We start from the raw sequence: 20,425 nt of genomic DNA, 5'->3' as shown, positions 1-20,425 counted from the left end.
ACTCCTGGGCTCAAGCGATCAGCCTGCACTAGCCTCCCAAAGTTCCGAGGTTACAGGCAGGAGCCACTGCGCCCGGTGGGTGTCTGGGTCCTTTCTGCTGAGCTCCTTTCTCAGTCCTCAGCTCCATCAGGTGAACACTGGAGTTTCATTTTATCCACAGGTGTGGTCAAATCCTGACCATGCAGGCTGGAAAGCCGACCCATCTAAATGAAGACAACATCTAAAATGTTGTACTTTTTTTTGTTGTTGTTGTTGTTTATTATACTTTAAGTTCTAGGGTACATGTGCACAACATGCAGGTTTGTTACATATGTATACATGTGCCATGTTGGTGTGCTGCACCCATTAACTCATCATTTACATTAGGTATATCCCCTAATGCTATCCCTTCCCCCGTACATTTTTTTTAATCCTACTTCTTTTAGCCACACAAATAATGCATAGTTATTGTAGGAAGATTAGAAAATGTATAACGCCTTAAGCCCAGGAGTTCAAGACCAACATGGCAAAACCCCATCTCTACAAAACAATATAAAAATTAGCTGACTGTGGTGGCATGCACCTGTGGTCCCAGCTACTCAAGAAGCTACTCAAGAAGCTGAGGCAGGAGGATGGCTTGAGCCCCAGAAGTCAAGGCTGCAGTGAGCCATAATCACACCACTGCACTCCTGTCCAGCCTGGGTGACAGAGCGAGACCCTGTCTCAAAAAAAAAAGAAAAAGAAAATGCATAGTGCCTATTGGAAAAAATTAAATTGCCCCATGCATAGCAACTACTTTTAAGTACATGACCTTTGATTTATGCCTCTATATTATTTTCTTAAGTTTTGAACGACTAAAATAGTACAAAATTCAAAAGCATGTGCAGTGAAAAGCCACTCTTCCTTCCGACCATTCTTAAGCCTTGAAGTTCCCCTCCCTGAGCCTGCAAGGTTACTTCTGTAGCCTTTCAGAAGAACCCTTTCTATAAATATGGAAGCAATTCTATACATATGCCCAGTGTTGGGTACCATACACAATGTCCACACCTTGCCATTTTTATTTTTCTTATTTATTTTTTATTTTTTGAGACGGAGTCTCGCTCTGCCGCCCGGGCTGGAGTGCAGTGGCGTGATCTCAGCTCACTGCAAGCTCCGCCTCCCGGGTTCACACCATTCTCCTGCCTCAGCCTCCCGAGTAACTGGGACTACAGGCGCCCGCCACCACGCCTGGCTAATTTTTTGTATTTTTGGTAGAGACGGGGTTTCACCGTGTTAGCCAGGATGGTCTCGATCTCTTGACCTCATGATCCGCCCGCCTCAGCCTCCCAAAGTGCTGGGATTACAGGCATGAGCCACCGCGCCCGGCTGCCATTTTTATATAATACTAATTTTGGAAATCATTTCAGACCAGTACAAAAAGAATTCCCCATTCCTTTTTTAAAAAATAGCTACATGGCATTCCATGTGTGGATATGCATATATATGTAATAGAATATTCTTTAGATACGGGGTCTATGACTCTCGAGTACACAGAGATGAAACCTTGATAGCAAAATATTAGCTAGCAAGAATCGCTAGAGGAATTGTTTAACCAGAAAAATAAAGGTTTTAAAAAGTTAATTCATTATGTAGAAATGGTGTTTTTCAATCAGCACTGTCCCATAGTGCTTTCTGTGCTGGTAGAAATCAGTGCTATGTCTATATCTGTGCTGTTGGGTACAGCAGCCCCTAAGCCACAACTGGCTATGGGGCATTTGCATTGTGGCAAGGGTGAACAGGAACTGAATTCGTGATCATATTTCATTTTAATTAACTTTAGGTAGCTACATCTGGCTAGCAGCTACCTTATAGAACAATGTAGCTCTAAAATATGTAGAAAGAGGGTCTGAAAAGAGTCTCTGCAAGATTTTTCACATTTTAAGGCACGGATTTGTCCTTGTAATTTGCTCAGTAAACTTTTCTCACTCAGAGCAAAGGCGATCTTGAACCTAGCCCTGTCTGAGCCCTAAGCCCTAAGTTGGAGGAGGGGGCAGGAATGAATGACTGTACGAGGCTGTGTATTTCCTATCGGGAGGAGGTGTGAACGTGCATTAGTCTAATTCCAGTGCTTTGGTCTACAGCAGGACTGCCTTAAGTGAGAAGAAGCCAACTGTGAAGCCAAAGTCACCAGAAAAGAGCAAACCAGATGAAAAGGACCCAGAAAAGTCCCCTACCAAAAAACAAGAAGGTGAATGAGCAGATGGGGCCTGGAGTGGGCTGGGACCTGTTTCCATCCTGGAGACTGGGCAGCCCCCCCGGAGCAGGCCTCTGCTTTTCCCGACTGGCCACTCTCCTACTGAGATGGCCTCTGCTCTGGGCTCTGGGTTCCCTGGGGTATCAGGCAGGGCAGCATTTCCAGAGATTCTGGGAAATATTCCTGGCCAGGGATCGCCCCTCGATGCCATCTTTGATGACCGTGAACTTGAGGAGGTAAAATAGCAGTTCCGGAAACACCACACGCCCAGGATGAAGAATAGATGATTGTGACCAAAAAGTGAAAATTGGGAAATCTGCATGGACACTTTCTTCTAGAAGGCACGGCCTAAGCTAGCAGCCCGTGCTGGGACAGTAGAACGCAAGCCTCCAGAAAGGCCCAGGCAGCATTAGAGAAAGCTATTCTTGTTGTCTGGAAAATTGCTTTGTCAGTCGGGGATGTTTTAGAGATTCATAGAAAGAGGGGACGTGGGAAACTGCAGCCTGTTAAGGGAGACAGAGCCCTTGGGGGCCTGGGCACATGAGGGCTTATGAGTGTCCTGTGCGCAGTGGGTTGTGATGGCAAATGACAATTCCCAGAGTTACGGGAGGGAGAGGGGAATTAGGTGGGTTGTGCCTTAAGGGAGAGGCTGTGGTGAGAGCAGAGCACATTGGAGGCGTGCGAGGTGCTCAGGTCTCACCAGATTCCTCACACTGGACCCTTTCCACCAGTCCCTGAGGAAAAATACCTGACGCTGGAAGGATTTCACAAATTTGTTGTTGACCGAGCCAAGCAAGACATCCGCAGTGTCTGGAGGGCGATCTTGTCCTGTGGTTATGATCTTCATTTTGAGAGGTAAGAGGGTTACCCCTCAACTCAGTTGGCACCTTGCACAGAAATTGTTTTCAGCCAAGAGCATAATTTCTGAGGAGCTGGTCCATCTCCCCTGTTGATAATGCTTTCTGAGTTATTTCGTAATTTCTGAGTTTTTCCCTAAGTGCTAAATGGATTTTCTAACCCACTTGTAAACAAACCTGTTCTTTTCCTCCACACTCCTGACTTGGAGGCTGTGCTGGTCAGCTTGGGCTGCCGTGACAGGACACCACACCCTGGGTGGCTTAAACAACAGAAACTTGTTCTCTGTCAGTTCTGGAGTCTGGAAGGCCCAGATCAAGTTGTCAGCAGTGCTGGTTTCTCCTGGGGCCGCTCTTCTTGGCTCCCAGACTGCCACCTTCTCAAGGTCCCCACATGAAGTCTTCCCTCAGTACCTATCTGTGTCCTAATCTCCTCTTCTTACAAGGACCCCAGTCCTGTTGGATTAGGAACCCACTCTGATGACCTCAAGCACCTCTTTAAAGGCTCTGTCTCCAAATACAGTCACACTGGGAATTAGGGCTTCAACATATGTATCTGTTTGGGGACTGGGAGGACACAGTTCAGTCCCATAACAGACAATTTCTTACCCCAAAGAACCTTGTCCTCAGAGTCACACTTTGCCTCGAGTCCCCATTGCCCTCACTCCTTCCCAGGCAGGGGCACAGCTAGGCCACAGCTCTCCAGGGCTCCAGGACTAAATATAGTTTCCCCTTTCTAGCTATAAGTGAATCCCAGGTACTCCAGAAATCACCCTGCCCTGCCCTCCCTCTGGCTCACACGCGTGTGCACATACACACACACACACACCCCTACTCAGCCTTGTCCACAGCAAGTGCACCCGGCATCAATCAATGAAAATGGCTACCAGGCCGGGCGCGGTGCCTCACACCTGTAATCCCAGCACTCTGGGAAGCACGAGGTCAGGAGCTTGAGACCAGCCTGGCCAATATGGTGAAACCCCGTCTCTACTAAAAATATGAAAATTAGCTGGGCAGGGGGTACATGCCTGTAATCCCAGCTACTTAGGAGGCTGAGGCAGGACGATCGCTTGAACCCAGGAGGCGGAGGTTGCAGTGAGCCGAGATCGCGCCACTATACTCCAGCCTGGGCGACAGAGTGAGACTCCATCTCAAAAAAAGAAAAAGAAAATGGCTACCAAGGCCGAGCGCGGTGGCTCATGCCTGTAATCCCAGCACTTTGGGAGGCCGAGGCGGGTGGATCACCTGAGGTCAGGAGTTCAAGACCAACCTGGCCAACATGATGAAACCCTGTCTCTACTAAAAATACAAAAATTAGCCGGGTGTGATGGCAGGCGCTTGTAATCCCAGCTACTCAGGAGGCTGAGGCAGGAGAATTGCTTGAACCCAGGCGGCAAAGGATTACAGTGAGCCAAGACTGCACCACTGCACTCCAGCCTGGGCAACAAGAGCCACACTCTGTCTTAAAAAAAAAAAAAAAAAAAAAAAAAAAAGGCCAGACAAGGTAGCTCACACCTGTAATCCCAGCACTTTGGGAGACCAAGGTGGGCGGATCACCTAAGGTCAGGAGTTCAAGACCAACCTGACCAACATGGTGAAACCCGGTCTTTACTAAAAATACAAAAATGAGCTGGGTGTGATGGTGAATGCCTGTAATCCCAGCTACTTGAGAGGCTGAGGCAGGAGAATCACTTGAACCTGGGAGGTGGAGGTTGCAGTGAGCTGAGATTGCACTATTGCAGTCCAGCCTGGGCAACAAGAGCAAAACTCCATCTCAAAAAAAAAAAAAAAAAAAGAAAAAGAAAATGGCTACCGAAACATGCTTTTTTTAAAAATCCATTTTCAGAATTAAGAACTGCTTTACTGCTTGCTGCCAGCCTTTTGTACCATCATTAAAGGCTCAGAGTCAGTCCATGAATGGATCTTGCATTATGGTGGCAGGGACAAGTTTTCTGAACTTGTTTTAGAAATCAGAAACTGGGCTGGGCGCGGTGGCTTACACCTGTAATCCCAGCACTTTGGGAGGCCAAGGCAGGCGGATCACGAGGTCAGGAGTTTGAGACCTGCCTGGCCAATATGGTGAAACCCCCTCTCTACTAAAAATATAAAAATTAGCCGGGCGTGGTGATGCGCACCTGTAATCCCAGCTACTTGGGGGGCTGAGGAGGGAAGATCACTTGAGCAAGGGAGGCCAAGGCTTCAGTGAGCTGAGATCCTGCCACTGCACTCCAGCCTGGGTGACAGAGTGACACCCTGTCTCAAAAAAACAAAAAAATACCCAATAAAAGGCCACATTCCTAGGGGCCCTCTGGGGCGGTGATGATGCCCTGACACATCCTTCCTGCCTCACCGTGGACTTTTCTAAGGGAAGCCAAAGGCTTCTGCTTGGATCATTCAGCCTAGAGAGCCATGGAGGACCCCTTCTGAAAGAGGCTTAGGTCTGTCTGTGAGCATGCTTTGGATTGGACAGAGGTGGCCTGTAGGAAGGAGACACCTGATACCGCCCCCTTCCCCTGGTCCCAGGGTAATGTTCCCAATATGACAGGTGGCCCACTCAAGGTGCTACAGGCTCTGGAATTAGAGGCTGTGCCAGGCCTGCCTGCCTGCCTTTCTTGGGTTAATAGCCCAATATTTGTGGAATAAGGACATGCACCCTTTCTGAAAACCTCACACAGTGTCTACCCACCCAGAAGGTCATGTCCGGAATTCGGTGCCCACAGCATGGCTCTGTGATGCTTCAGTGAATATTTCACCCAACATTTTTCTGGAAGTACATTTTTTCAGTCCCCTGAAGTGGGATCAGACAAGATATACTGCTCTGCAATCTGCTTTTTTTCTTTTGAGATAGGGTCTGACTCTGTAACCCAGGCTGAAGTGCAGTGGCACAGTCACAGCTCACTGCAGCCTCAACCTCCTGGGTTCAGGTGATCCTCCCACCTCAGCTTCTCCAGTAGCTGGGACTGCAGGCACATGCCACTATGACCAGCTAATTTTTGTGGAGGGTTTTTTGTAGAGATGGAGTTTTACTGTTGCTCAGGCTGGTCTCAAATTCCTGGCCTCAAGCAATCTGCCTGCCTCAGCGTCCCAAAGTGCTGGGATTACAGGCATGAGCCACCTCGACTGGCCTGCAATCTGCTGTTTAAAAATTTGTCCACATCATCCCATATTATTCCACTTGATCATTTTCCTGGCTTCCTAGCGTTGCGTTGTTAGGTGCAGTGTAATTCAGCTAATCCCCTATCGATGGACAGTTGGGTTGTGTCTGACGTTGCTGCAGTAACACAGCCCTGCAGCAGTGCCCTCAGAAGCACACTGTGGCCCGTCCGTTCTAAGAGCTCCACAGGTGAATTCTGGAATGGGCTTGCTGGGGAAAGAGTAATGACATCAGTGACACCAGCAGCTGACAATTCTTGTGCATTCGGAACGTGCTGGGCACTGCTTCACAGGCATCCTGTCACTGAATTCTTATGACTGGCCAGGCGCAGTGGCTCACTCCTGTAACCCTAGCACTTTGGGAGCTGAGGAGGGAGGATGGCTTGAGCCCAGGATTTCAGAAACAGCCTGAGCAACACAACAAGACCCCATCTCTACAAAAAAATGTAAAAATCAACCAGGCGCATTGGCTCATGCCTGTAATCCCAGCACTTTGGGAGGCCGAAGTGCGCGGATCACATGGTCAGGAGCTCGAGACCATCCTGGCTAACACAGTGAAACCCTGTCTCTACTAAAAATACAAAAAATTAGCCGGGCGTGTCAGTGTGTGCCTGTAGTCCCAGCTAGTTGGGAGACTGAGGCAGGAGAATGGCATGAACCCGGGAGGCAGAGCTTGCAGTGAGCTGAGATCGGGCCACTGCACTCTAGCCTGGGTGACAGAGCAAGACTCCGTCTCAAAAAAAATAAATAAAAATAAAAAAATAAAAATTTTAAAATTAGGCAGGCGTAGTGGCTTGCACTTGTGGTCCCAGCTACTGGAGAGGCTGAGTAGTGGGAGAATTGCTTGAGTCCAGGAGTTCAAGGCTGCAGTGAGCTATGATCACCACACTGTGCTCCAGCCCAGGCAACAGAGCAAGACTTTGTCTCTAAGGAGAAGAAAGTTTAGTGACACACTGCAAGCTGATGCTATTATGAACTCCTCCTTCACCCTCACGCGGTGCTGCCAACTCTCGGGAGTGAGACACGGGTGGGTGCCTGGTGCCGCCTCCCAGAAGGCTGCAGCGTTCCCACTCCTGCCAGCGTGCTTGGCTTGCTTCTTTTGAAAGAGCTTTCCCCATGAGGAGCGGTACAGGCACCAAGAAACAACCTGGAAGGCGAGGCTGTCTTCTCAATGTGCTCCAGGAGCTGAGGACAAGACTCTAAGAGAAATTCAACAGTCATCCCAGTGCACCCCGCCTCACTTTGCCCTTCTCCCCCTGTTCCCACCCCCAGGTGCGCCTGCATCGATGTCCGACATGCACAGAAGGCCTCAAGAAAGTGGACCCTGGAGATGGACGTGGCACTCGTGCAGTACATCAACCAGCTGTGCCGCCACCTTGCCATCACACCCGCACGGCTCCATCCCCACGAGGTGTACCTGGACCCTGCGGATGCTGCGGACCCCAGAGTGGCCTGTCTCCTGAGTATGTGGCCCTGGGCCTGTCCCCTCCCCTGCTGCCTGATGCAGGCACGCCCCCTGACAAGGGGTGTTTACAAGGGCTAGATTCATTTAGACGCCCATCAAACGAACACTTCAGAACATGAACACCTGCTACGCGCCAGGTGCACAAGGAAGGAGGGGGCTGACGAAACAGGGAGAGCAAGGCAGGGGGCCAGGACTGTGGCCTAATTAGTCTGGGGCCTTTTTAGATGCCCATGAAAGCAAAGCCAGGGAGCAGATACAGAAATGCATGGCTGCAGGGGATGCCCAGGCCACTGCCTGGAGGCCCCACTGAGGCCAGGGCTGCCATGGGGAGTGAGAAGCATTTATAGTCTGATAGCTTGCAGTAGAGGCATTAGCCTTCATAATGGAGAACACCATGTTTTTATTAAAAGCTAGGATTGCAGGAAGTCCCATTCAGGTGCTCCTGTCTTTCAAAAGAGAGAAAGCTGTTCTCTGGGCCGGGCGCAGTGGCTCATGCCTTGTAATTGCGGCACTTTGAGAGGCCAAGGCGGGCAGATTACCTGAGGTCGGGAGTTCAAGACCAGCATGACCAACATGGAGAAACCCCATCTCTACTAAAAATACAAAATTAGCCGGGCATGGTGGCACATGCCTGTAATCCCAGCTACTTGGGAGGCTGAGGCAGGAGAATCGCTTGAGCCCAGGAGGCGGAGGTTGCAGTGAGCCAAGATCACGCCGTTGCACTCCAGCCTGGGCAACAAGAGCAAAACTCCCGTCTCCATAAAAAAACTAGGGTTGCACACAAAATATAAATTGTTAGTTCCCAGACGTACCCCCTTTACAGCGTGTTGGTGAGCAGCTCATTACACTCGTACCAGGGGCTGTGCTCAGCCGCTTGCCTCATCAGCAACAGGTGCAGAGCCCTTGCTCTCTCCTGGGTGCCAAGGAGGTAAAGATGGGCAAGAGGTTGTCCCTGACTTCCGTCTGTGGCAATGTGAAGGGTGAAGAACTGAAGGGCAGTGTGCCAGTAGCACAGTTTACTGGTTTTGATATGACATCACCATTGGGGGACGCTGGGTGAAATGTACACGGGACTCTGTGCCATTTTTGCAACCTCCTGTATTATTATTTCAAAATAGTAAGTCAAAAAATAATACAGTGGACAGCCCTGGCATGGCCCTGAAGGTAGATGAGGGGGCCTTGGACTCCTTAAGAGCCAGCACCTTCATCTGGCCAGCCAGGGCCTCGCCCTTTGTGTCTGCTTGGCATAGGCACAGGCACATCAGGGGCCGCTCGCTCACTGACAGCGTCTCCAGGGTCCTAGGTAAAAAATCCACCAATCCTGTTCCCAGTGATAGGGACCCCCTGTGTTGCCTGTGAGTCAGGCATCTCAGCCGATCTGGCCAAGATCTCAGCCTGACTGCTCCTGCGCCCTGCAGACGTGCCCATCGAGAGCCTGCGCCTGCGCTTCGCCTTACTGCAGTCCCTCAACACCACGCTGGAGACCTTCTTCTTGCCCTTGGTGGAGCTGCGCCAGACACCTATGTACACCCATAGCATCGCCGCCCTGTTGAAGGAGGCCAAAGGTCAGTGCCTGCACCCGCCCTGGCCCTGCAGGAAGAGAGAGGTGACCTGCAAGACGCCAGGGCCAGAATCCACAGGCAGGGTCCTTGGGCAGCCCCCCAGGAAGATGCCTGCCCCCCGAAACCTTTCATCTAGCAGGCTGGGCTCCTCTGGAACAACAGGTCCACCCAAGGAAAGTTACTTTAATTATAAAAGTAACATATGCTCTGAAAAGTAAAATTATTTTTAAGGTTTTCAAATTAATTAGAAATATATGAAGTTCTGTTTACTATCTGGCCTCCACATCCCTACATCCCAGAGTGACATTGTTAACAGATGAGTATCTATCCTTCTAGACTTTTCTCTTCACATACAGACAGACACGTGTGCACACATAGAGCTTTTTGTCTTTTTTTAAATTAAAAATAGGTATCATTTTCTACATTCCATTTTGCAACTCTAGTTTCTTTGCATTGTTTCTGGAAATTGGGTGTCTCCTGGGAATGACAAAGGGTACATGCACTTAGCAGCTGGGTAGATGCGACACACCACCCTCCACAGTCAGGACCCGGCTCTGCTGCCACCAGGGGGCCTGAGAGTGCCATACCCAGGGACGTAAAGAGAGTCTTGGGGGGACTGGGAAGGAAGGGACAAAGCCCCACCCAAGCCTCTCCCACATTCCTCTCCTTAGGGCTGATCTTCTATGACACAAAAGTGACCGTGATGAATCGAGTGCTGAATGCCACTGTGCAGAGGACAGCGGACCACGCGGCACCTGAGATCACCTTGGACCCACTGGAAATTGTGGGAGGTGAGGTTGGCTGCAGAGGGCAAAAAATGCAAAATGGCAGTGCCTAAACACACTAGTGGATTTCTGGAACATAAAAGAAGCTTCTAGAAGAAGGGGGTCCAGGGCTGGTGCGGCAGTTCCTCCTGTCGTTCTGCTGGAGCATCCTGGTGTGTGGCTTCCTGCTGGAAGGTCCCTTCAGGAGCTCGGGGAAGGGGCATAGCAGAAGGAGCTTGGCTTCCGGGGGCCTGCCTAGCTGCATGGGGTCAGATGGGGCAGGCTTTGCTCTGATCAGCCGTGCGACTGCCAAAAATGGGGATTCCAGCATCAAAGGAAAGGGAGAGAAGGGCATTGGGGAGGCTCCCCAGAGTCTCTGCCACAGCGTATAGACAGAAGGGATATGCGCAGAGGAAACGAGAGAGGAATTGGGGGGCAAGGACCTCCCTGAGAGGCAGAGGGAAGCTTCTAGAAAATGAGAAGGGTCCAAGCACTGGTGGCCCAGGAGGGCAGGTTCCAGAGGTGGGAGCCACAAGTGCTAAGGCACAGAAGGCTCTAAGATGTTCTAAGGGCAGAGAAGGCACAGGGGGCCAAGTGAGGGAGCAGGGGTCCAGGGACAGGCACAGGCCTGCTAGGCCCGGGGTCTGTCCTCAACGGAAGGGCAGAGGGCTGCCATGGGGGGTGCTTTGATCAGCTCATCTCACTTTCCAGGGGAAATCAGAGCTTCTGAAAACTCCTACTTCTGTCAGGCTGCCAGGCAGCTGGCCTCAGTGCCGTCGTCTCAGCTCTGTGTCAAGCTGGCCAGTGGTGGTGACCCCACATATGCCTTCAACATCCGCTTCACTGGGGAGGAGGTCCACGGCACCAGTAAGTTGTGGTGGGCTCCCCGCTGAAGGAGCTGTGTTTAGTGTCCAGCCTTAGCCCCAGCTGCCCAAGACCTCCATTCCTAAGAGTAAAAGCTGCATCCTCAGCACCTGTGCTACAGAAGCCTGGTCTGCACCCAGAGTGGCCTCACACCCATGTCCTCCAGACCGTCCCCGTGTGGAAGCCTCAGCCAGCCCCTCCTGGGCTTGGGGATGGCACTTGTTCTCGGGGCCCTTCTCGGTGCCGGTTGGCCCCCTCCCCAGGAAGGGCCCTGGCTGAGGAGTTGGTAGGCCTGAAAGCTTGTGTGTGCCCCATGAGAGGCAGGGTGTTGGGGAGCCCTTGGTTAAGATGGCACCATCGCACTCTGCAAGGATGAGGACTGGCAGCTGAGCAAGTGCTCCCTTGTGACCCTCTCATGCTTAGCCCCAGACATTCAGGAAATGTCTCCACTGCAGATGCAGAAGAAACCTAGTTTCTCCACAGCTGGGCACCCTGGAGGGAAAGGCTGTCCGGGCAAGAGGGAGCCCCCACCCAGCTCCTTCTCCCCTTTCCTCTGATCTGCCCCCACGGGAATGCAGCTGCCTCCCAGACAGAGGGCCCTGGCATCCTATGGGCAGGCCTCCTAGGCCTCTCTGAGAACAGCTCTGGTTCACTGACAGCCCAGACTCACGCACGACACCTTATCCTCCCCACAGCAGTGAACCTGCCCAGAGTGCCAGCCCTGGCCCATCCTACATATAGGGAAACTGGGACTCCACAAAGCCAAGTCACTTCCCAAGGTCAGGCAGCCAGCTGGGGTTCCAGGGTCCAGGCCCCTGGCCTTCCAAGTGTCGGCAGTCGAGACACTCCTGCTTCTCCTTGAAGCAGAGGTGAGGGCCAGGCCCAACATCTGCCCCTGCACTGGGCCCCCACACTGGGCTTCCACGTGGCTCTGACCAAGCAGGGTGTGGGCACAGCTGTGCTCAGAGCTCCCTGACCTCAGGGTACCAATAGGGAACACAGGGAAGGCCAGAGGAAGAGATTTGCAAGAAACCAAAGGCCCATCTTGAATGGCGGCAGGAGAGGCTGAGCAGTGACCGTTGCCCTTTGCACATTCACACATTTGTCCATTCACTTACACATTCATTGGACAGACGCGAGCCCGGGCAGTGGGGGAGGCAGTGCTGAGTGAAACAAGTGGTCCTGCCCTCAGCCTGGCCCAGGGGCACAGACGTGGACCAAACAAGTCCACAACTCAGGCAGGCTTGCAGCTGGGAGGGGTTGCCTGTGTGGGGACCTGCGGTGACCTCACTGAATCCTCGAATGGCCTTTGGGGAAGGTACGGTCACTCTCCCATTTGACAGACAGGTGACTGAGCCTCGGGGACATCTTGCCCTCTGTGGTATCACTGGGTGGCCCCACTAGTGAGTGGAGAGCAGGCTTGGACCTGAGGCCTCCTAGGCCTGAGGTGGCTTCTTTCCACCCCGCCACAGCGGCAGGCAGGCCAGGGAAAGAGTAGCCGCTCCGACCAGCAGGTGAGAGGGAGGGAACGGTGCCATCTCCCGCCGGGACGCCCCCAGGTGCCCATGTTTCTCATCTGTCCTGCAGGCGGCTCTTTCCGCCACTTCCTGTGGCAGGTGTGTAAGGAGCTGCAGAGTTCCTCGCTGTCGCTGCTGCTGCTGTGCCCCAGCTCAGCTGTCAATAAGAACAAGGTAGGCGGAGACCGAGAGGAGGCTCCACGTCCCCAAGCTCAGGTCCCAGTGCAGTGGCTGGTGGTGGTGGGGCAGTGTGTGTCTCATCGAAACTAAACCTTTTCAGAAACCTTCCCAATCTGTGGGGACAGGCCCTTGCCACACTGCCTGGGCAAGCTCTGGGAGCTTGCAGTGACTTCTCTCTTGCCTGCCACAGGGTGCGGTGGCCTGAAACAGATGTTCCTTGGCGGGCACAGAGGCCCATGCCCAGGTCACCTCATGCCCACCTCCGCTTCCAGGGCAAGTATATCCTGACCCCGAGCCCCATCACCTACGGGGAGGAGCAGCTGCTGCACTTCCTGGGGCAGCTGCTGGGCATTGCTATTCGGGCAGATGTCCCGCTGCCCCTGGACCTCCTGCCCTCCTTCTGGAAGACGCTGGTGGGCGAGCCCTTGGACCCTGAGCAAGACCTGCAGGAAGCGGACATCCTCACCTACAATTACGTCAAGAAGTTTGAGAGCGTGAGTACAAGGCACAGTTCTTCCGGGGGCGTGCAGCGCCCGGGGCCTCCCCGCCGCCTTGCCTAGGACTCCATGCAGACCCGAGCTGCCTGCTCAGGCTGGGTTGGGATCCCCCAGAGGACCTTAGGGGTGTGAGCCATCTGCCAGGAAGGCTTGTTTCATAGGGACAGAGGCCTCTGGCCTCCCTCCCTGCTGGCAGCAGAGATTGGAGGTAACATGACCAGCCCTGCTGGTCCTCCCACATTGCTGCTCGTCACCTGGCCATGGGTAAGGGCTCCTGGAGCTGAGTGAACAGGCACTGGGGGAACGGCTGTAGGGGTGCAGGTTAAGAGTTGTTTCAGGGCCTCAGAGCACAGGAGTCAACCCTGGGACCACCTGAGGTCAACCAAGGGAGAGGTGTCAGGATGGAGCCCTTCCTGCCTGTCCAGGGCACACGTAGGTTTTGAGAGCATGGTGCTGTTGCTCAGCACCCCCCTGGAGGTGGAAGGGGTCCACAGTCCCTCTGTGCACTCAGTGGCCGTCACTGAGGCCCTGTCATGGGCCAGACAGGCTCTGGGCACTCACCCTGTCCTCAGGGAGTGTCCAAGCTTGTCTCCTTCGTGGTGGAGGGTGGAGGGCTTTATTCCATCATCACAAGGTCAGGAGGAAGGTGAGGCTCACCAAATGGAGGTGACTTGCCCAGGCCCTCACAGCTGACAGGGAGCAGAGCCACCGGGAGCCCAGGGCTGCCTGCTCTGACTTCTGGGCTCTCCCGCACCACACGCCCCGCAGCTGAGAGAACCATCCTGGCCGAGTGTGGAGGGCAACGTCCCACCCGGCGCCCCTCAAGGCCACGAGAGTGAACATCGTGCCTGAGGCCTGGCAGAAGCTGCTCTCTCCTGGGCCTCAGGTGAAGGGGGTGCCAGCTGCTTCTGCGTACGCCGGCAGAATACTCCATGGCCAACCGAGGCACTGCCTGGCCAGGTCTCCGCCATTGTCCCCCTGGGTCACTCAGGGCAGCCATTGCAAGACAATAGCAGAGCCAGAGTCCCGGATGCCCGTGGCTTCTCGGTAGAAACAGGCATGACAAGGCATTGTCTAAAGGGTGGAAGGAGAACACCCACAGTGGACTGAGGGTTTATGTGTCTCCTGCATTCTTCCAAGGAATCCTCCTGGGGCTCTGGGTGCAGCGCAGGCTGGGGCTGCAGGGGATGCGAGGCGGGGTCCTGCAGGCCAGCTGAGGCTTCTGGCTGCAGGGATGGCCAGGGCCCCAGAGGGTGTGGGGTGCAGAACCACATGGTGTTGTGGGATGTGTACTGGAAAGAAATGGTCTCGACTTGTATCAGTGGAGCGTCTGCAGTGAAGGGGTAGGGAGGTTGCTACTAAGGAGACTCCAGACTTAGACCTGAATGTCCGTCCACCTGTCACTGTCCCCGAGCTGCAGTCAGTCTCCTTTGGGTCTCACCCTGTCGTCTCCCAGATAGCCCAGCAGACACAGTGCGAATCAGTTTCCCTGGACCCTGATTCTGGTCGCCAAATGTGGGGAGGCAGTAGCCTGTACACCTCCACAGACAGGACTAAGTCAGGGCTGTCTGGTGGCAAGGGACAGAAATCCCAGCCACAACCAGCTTTAGAAAAAATTGTTTAAAATTAGTTGCTCTTAGACTGGGCGCGGTGGCTCATGCCTGTAATCCCAGCACTTTGGGAGGGTTAGGTGGGCAGATCACAAGATCAGGAGATCAAGACCATCTGGCTAACATGGTGAAACCCCGTCTCTACTAAAAATACAAAACATTAGCCAGGCGTGGTGACAGGTGCCTATAGTCTCTGGCTGCTTGGGAAGTTGAGGCAGGAGAATGGCGTGAACCCGAGAGGCGGAGCTTACAGTGAGCCAAGATTGTGCCACTGCACTCCAGCCTGGGCAACAGAGCAAGACTCCATCTCAAAAAAAAAAAAAATTAGTTGCTCTTAAAACAAAAACCATGATGGGTTTGACTTCAGGCAGGGCCAAATCCAGGTATTCAAACAGTGTCATCTGGTATTGGTCTCAGGCCTCTTATCCAGATTGCTTTAAAAAAAAAAAAAGAAAGCGGCCAGGTGTAGTGGCTCACGCCTGTAATCCCAGCATTTTGGGAAGCTGAGGCAGGTGGATCAGGAGTTCAAGACCAGCCTGGCCAAGATGGTGAAACCCCATCTCTACTAAAAATACAAAAACTAGCCAGGCATGGTGGCAGGTGCCTGTAATCCCAGCTACTCAGGAGGCTGAGGCAGAGAATTACTTGAACCCGGGAGGCGGAGGTTGCAGTGAGCCAAGATCGCACTACTGCACTCCAGCTGACAGAGCGAGAATCCATCTCAAAAAAAAAAAAAAGAAAAAGCAGTCTGGGTGCAGTGGCTCACGCCTGTAATCCCAGCACTTTGGAAGGCTGAGGCAGGTAGATCACCTGAGGTCAGGAATTCGAGACCAGCCTGACCAACATAGTGAAACCCCGTCTCTACTAAAAATACGAAAATTAATCAGGCGTGGTGGCGGGCGCCTGTAATCCCAGCTCCTTAGGAGGCTGAGGCAGGAGAATTGCTTGAACTCAGGAGGCAGAGGTTGCAGTGAGCCCAGGTCGCACCACTGCACTCCAGCCTGGGCAACAAGAGCAAAACTCTGTCTCAAAAAAAAAAAAAAGAAAGAAAAGAAAAGAAAAAGCAAAGAAAGCAAAATTAGTCTCAGGCAGGCTGTCCCAGCACACGGGCAGAGGTGGCCTCCAGCAGTAAAGGGTTTCCCATCATAGAGTCTGCCCGTGCCAGTGAGACAGGATCGCTGCCTCCAAACAGTCATGGGAAAAGGCCTGGAATGTGGGTCTCTTCAGCCTGGCCTCGGTCACATGCCCGGCCCTGAACTGATGGCAGGTTCTGATTGGCCAAGCCCATGTCACATGCCCATCCACACGGCCAAGGGTAGATCCCACCAGCTGCACCTGGGATTTGCCCAGCCACCTGGGGATCAGGGTTCCACTTCCCATGGCCTTGTAATGAGCCTCACTCTGCCTCCACCCTCCAGATAAATGACGAGACCGAGCTGGAGGCCCTGTGCGCTGAGATTGCCTCCCAGCACCTGGCCACCGAGAGCCCTGACAGCCCCAACAAGCCCTGCTGCAGGTTCACCTACCTGACCATGACGGGCGAGGAGGTGGAGCTGTGCAGCCGGGGCCGGCACATCCTTGTGGCGTGAGTGTGTGCACGTGGTGGGGGCTGGCGGGGGCTGGCCAAGGTTTGACAGCAGCATCTGTTCCTGGGCAATGGCATAAGGACCTAGGTCAGGTGACAGGTGGATTTCACCAGGGGAGGGAGATGAGGCAGGATGGTGGGTGCCAAGAAAGAGGGTCCTCAGCAGAAGGGGTTTACTAAGAAAACAGCAGCTCTGAGGTGGTGGCACCAGAGGCAGGAAAGGACTGGGATGACCAGGGCGGCTGGGCCGCAGGCCTCTCCCAAGAGAGGATCCAGGACCTCCGGCTGAGTGGGTGTGGCTCCCAGACCCAGCCTCTTTGGTGGTGGTCTCCCTCACCTGTGCCCCTCACCTGGGCAGGTGGGAGAACAAGGACATCTATGCGGCAGCCATCCGGAGCTTGCGGCTGCGGGAGCTGCAGAATGTGGAGTGTGTGACGGCTGTGCGGGCTGGCCTGGGCTCCATCATCCCCCTGCAGCTGCTGACTACGCTCAGCCCGCTGGAGATGGAGCTGCGCACCTGCGGCCTCCCCTACATCAACCTCGAGTTCCTCAAGGTAGACGGCCCAGGGCCAGGCTGGGCGGGGAGGTGGTGAGCCCCAGGCCTGCCTCCCTGTCACCCTTAAGTCCAGCAGCAGGCATCGGCAGTGGCCTGTCTCAGCTCTGTCCTTGCCACAGACCTGTATCATTGTCATCGTTGTCATCTCCCTGTGCTCACAACCCACACGCTGCAGCCTGCCCTGGGATTGGGCCTGGCCCGCAGACCCCAGGGCTGGGGAGGCACTGGGTAGGTGGGGTTCCAGGGCTCCTGACACCTGGGCCTCTCCTCCCCAGGCCCACACCATGTACCAGGTGGGGCTGATGGAGACGGACCAGCACATCGAGTTCTTCTGGGGGGCCCTGGAGATGTTCACCCAGGAGGAGCTGTGCAAGTTCATCAAGTTTGCCTGCAACCAGGAGCGCATCCCGTTCACCTGCCCCTGCAAAGACGGGGGCCCCGACACCGCCCATGTGCCCCCGTACCCCATGAAGATCGCCCCCCCAGATGGCACAGCAGGTACCGCCCTCCCCTGGCCATTTCCCAAGTAGGGACACACTAGCCCTTCTCTGTTTGGAACTGGGGCTGCCAGGCCCCATGTGAAGGGAGAACAATGACCAGGAGCCCCACATGCCAAAACCCAGACATCACTGAGGATTAGGGCCGGGCAGGAGCCAGCCATGTGGGTCTGCTGTTAGATACCTTCTCGTATCTCAAAAGAAGCTGAAAATCCAGAATGCTTCAAATCTTCTAACTTTTAAATGCAGAAAAATGGGTAAAAACAAAACAAAACAAAACATTTTGCTGGGCAGACAAACCCATCAGCAGTTTGGCACATATGCTGTCCAGCAGCTCTCTCCCCTTTTCCCTCCAAGAACTTCTCCCAGGTTCCCAGCCCTCATCCCCATCCTGCTGGGCACCAGGATTGGCTTAGGGCTACCCTAGGAGGCAAACCTGGAAGCGGAGGCCAGCCCAGCTTCCATGGGAGCCTCACAGACGGGGGCCCAACCCTCTGACGCTGGCTCGGTTTCTTGTAGGTTCCCCAGACTCTCGCTACATCCGCGTGGAGACCTGCATGTTCATGATCAAGCTTCCCCAGTACTCCTCTCTGGAAATCATGCTGGAGAAACTTCGTTGTGCCATTCACTACCGCGAAGACCCCCTCAGTGGCTGACAGGAGGAAGCCCCAGAATTAGGATGTCACTGAGGCACCTGCTCTGCCGGCTTGGGAAGCCACTACTGCAGCCCGTCCCTCCAGGGCCCTGCGTGAGGAGTTGGCAACATTTTGCTTTTCCGAACTTTCGTCCACGTTCCAGGGCCTCCTGGAAGACTTAACCTTTTGTCTTTGTACGTTTCGTGATGGGTTGGTTCTTTTGCTGCCTGTTTGTGGTCTATTTGTAGGATAGTTTAGTTCCCAGACAGTTTGTGTCTAATTTGATCTTCTTGGACATTGTCCCTCGTGGCCACCAGATTCTAATGCCATAAGGCCCCAGCTGGTTCCCCATCACAGAACCACCGAGCAGGAAGCCAGGGGTACAATGACCTCAGCCACACAGAGCATCCGTGCTTTAGCAGAGCGCCTCCACAGACAAGCCTGTGGCCAGCCCTCCCCTCTGGCCTCCAGCTGGAGATGCTCCAGAGGCAGCCCCAGCAGGCCTCCCTCCACCTAGAGGTGGCTGGGCCAGTTGCCCAAACATGGGAGACACACAGGGAGCTTTATATGTTCATCTTCCTGCTTTAGAACTTGCTCCCAGTCTTGGTTTTTCTGAGGAAAAGCCCACAGTGGTTTCCCTGCGTGTCCCAAACCTCCCTATCTGCCATCTGTCTCTGCTGGGCCCTAGTCTGACAGTTTTCATCTGAGGCCTCCTCAGGAGCAGGAGACTCAAGGGTTCATCCCGACCTTAATTCACAGAGCCTAGCTGGGTGCATCCCAGCTGCAGGGGGTGAGAAGACACCCAGAGGTGGGAGACAGTGCTCAGGTGGGGGCCTCCTCTGAGACTCTGGTTGAAGAGGAAAGCACATGATTCAAGCCTACCCCACAAAAAAGGAGCACAAAATGCTCAGAAATGGCCCTTCCTCCCTGCAGTGACATAGGACAAGGGAAAGGGCCACACCCCCATTTTCAAAAGAGTGGACTGAGGTGCTCTGCTCAATTCGGGGTCTGCTTTAGTGACCCAGACATGCAAGTCCAGATGGAGACTCCAGGGGGGTCCTTCTGCCCCTCTGGCCAGCCCTGCCTAGCACTCCCCATCACCCCATGTAAGTGTGTGTGCCAGGGCCGAGCTGCCTCCAGGCTCACCCACTGCCCCAGTGCATCTTTGCCCCAAATAGGTCTTTGTCCAATGGTACTCTGTTCATGAGCAGCACAGGCCATCTTGTTGGACACTGTCACTTTGGGCCTTGCCAGGTCTCACAGAATCACATCGCTGTATTTATTGTATAATATTGTGAATATTGGAAGTTTTGAGTGAGTGCTATCTAGAAGGTTTTGGAGTGTGGATGCTGGTCGAAGAAAGAAGATGTGCCCTGGCCTGCTGGAAAGATTGTGAGTTCTAGAGATAGAGCCGTTAGCATCCATCTCCTCCCTGTAACTCTTAGGAAATGCATCAAGGACCATTATAGAAAGGATCCCCTGACCTCAGGATGAAATCGACCTAGGGTTAATCATGACAGCTGCATCAGTTGTATTTGATGCGAGTCACCTCTGGAGGTGAGTGCCCGCAAGCAGTTCCCCTGTTTTGAAAGAAGATGGTCAGCCCACTGCCTCCCCAGCAGCCACAGCTCCCTTGAGTGGGGGGGGGGGGGGGGTCACATCCAGGATGTATTCCTGACAACAAGGATCCTTTTATTTTCATTTCTGCAAAACGAAAGAGCCTTTGGATTTATTAGAAGTGGTTTTTCCTCCCTGTATCTTTAAATTCTTGGTTCTCTTTAGTCCTCATCCCTTGAATGGACTTGTCAGCTACCTCCCCAGGAGGAGTTCAGAAGCTTCTGTTGGCCATCACTTGAGTAGATGACAGCTGTAAGGTATCTGCTGCTAACATGGCTGCTTCTCCGAGAGCACATTGAGGTCCAGACAGTTCCAAACCTTGGCCCTAAAAAATGTGTGCTGTAAAGTTACTTGATGTATATTTATTATAATTATTTATGGTTGCATTTAACAAACTTTTCATTCAATCTGATGCTATTTACACCATGCTGTGTAAAGGAAGCTCACTAAAGGAAAAAAGTCACACCAATAAATAACCTTCATCTAATTTTGATTTACCTTAAGAGTTGTGTGATCATCTACTCTTGCTGAGCAAGTTCAAAGACTGGCATGCTTGGATGGCTCTGATATTTAAGTGCTGCCAAGTGGCTAGGAATTAAAGTGTTTCTAATTATTATGGTCTCTTGGCATTTGACGTGATTCTTACCCCATGAGGCTTTTAAACTACCCTTCCCCAAACCTGACTCTTGAGTCTGTGCATTGCATGTAGAAATTACGAAGGCAGGGGAATCCAAGATCAAAGCTAAACCTAACGCTATATCCCCTGCCCACTTTTTGTCCTGGCAGCTAGTCTTTGCACTTGGGCCTGGTGTGGGCATTTTTCTCAAGCGGATTGTTACCGTGGCAGAGTCTGGGCC

The 20,425-nt window shown here is 53.2% G+C and overlaps 1 protein-coding gene across 1 annotated transcript in view; it reads left to right on the top strand.

The window, feature by feature from the left end:
* Positions 1 to 20,182, top strand: part of HECTD4 (HECT domain containing E3 ubiquitin protein ligase 4) — a 159,789-nt gene extending 139,607 nt beyond the window's left edge. The window contains 12 exon segments of the mRNA XM_011997903.1: positions 2,100 to 2,206; positions 2,944 to 3,067; positions 7,492 to 7,682; positions 9,103 to 9,249; positions 9,918 to 10,037; positions 10,722 to 10,877; positions 12,462 to 12,565; positions 12,844 to 13,065; positions 16,097 to 16,263; positions 16,622 to 16,817; positions 17,095 to 17,317; positions 17,836 to 20,182. Of these exon segments, the coding sequence (XP_011853293.1) occupies positions 2,100 to 2,206; positions 2,944 to 3,067; positions 7,492 to 7,682; positions 9,103 to 9,249; positions 9,918 to 10,037; positions 10,722 to 10,877; positions 12,462 to 12,565; positions 12,844 to 13,065; positions 16,097 to 16,263; positions 16,622 to 16,817; positions 17,095 to 17,317; positions 17,836 to 17,972 (1,894 nt within the window). The 3' untranslated portion in view covers positions 17,973 to 20,182.
* Positions 20,183 to 20,425: the final 243 nt, after the last annotated feature.

The sequence above is a fragment of the Mandrillus leucophaeus genome, unplaced genomic scaffold (assembly GCF_000951045.1).
Source record: "Mandrillus leucophaeus isolate KB7577 unplaced genomic scaffold, Mleu.le_1.0 Scaffold55, whole genome shotgun sequence".
Taxonomy (NCBI): Eukaryota; Metazoa; Chordata; class Mammalia; order Primates; family Cercopithecidae; genus Mandrillus; species Mandrillus leucophaeus.
This window is presented reverse-complemented; position numbering and strand designations above follow the sequence as displayed.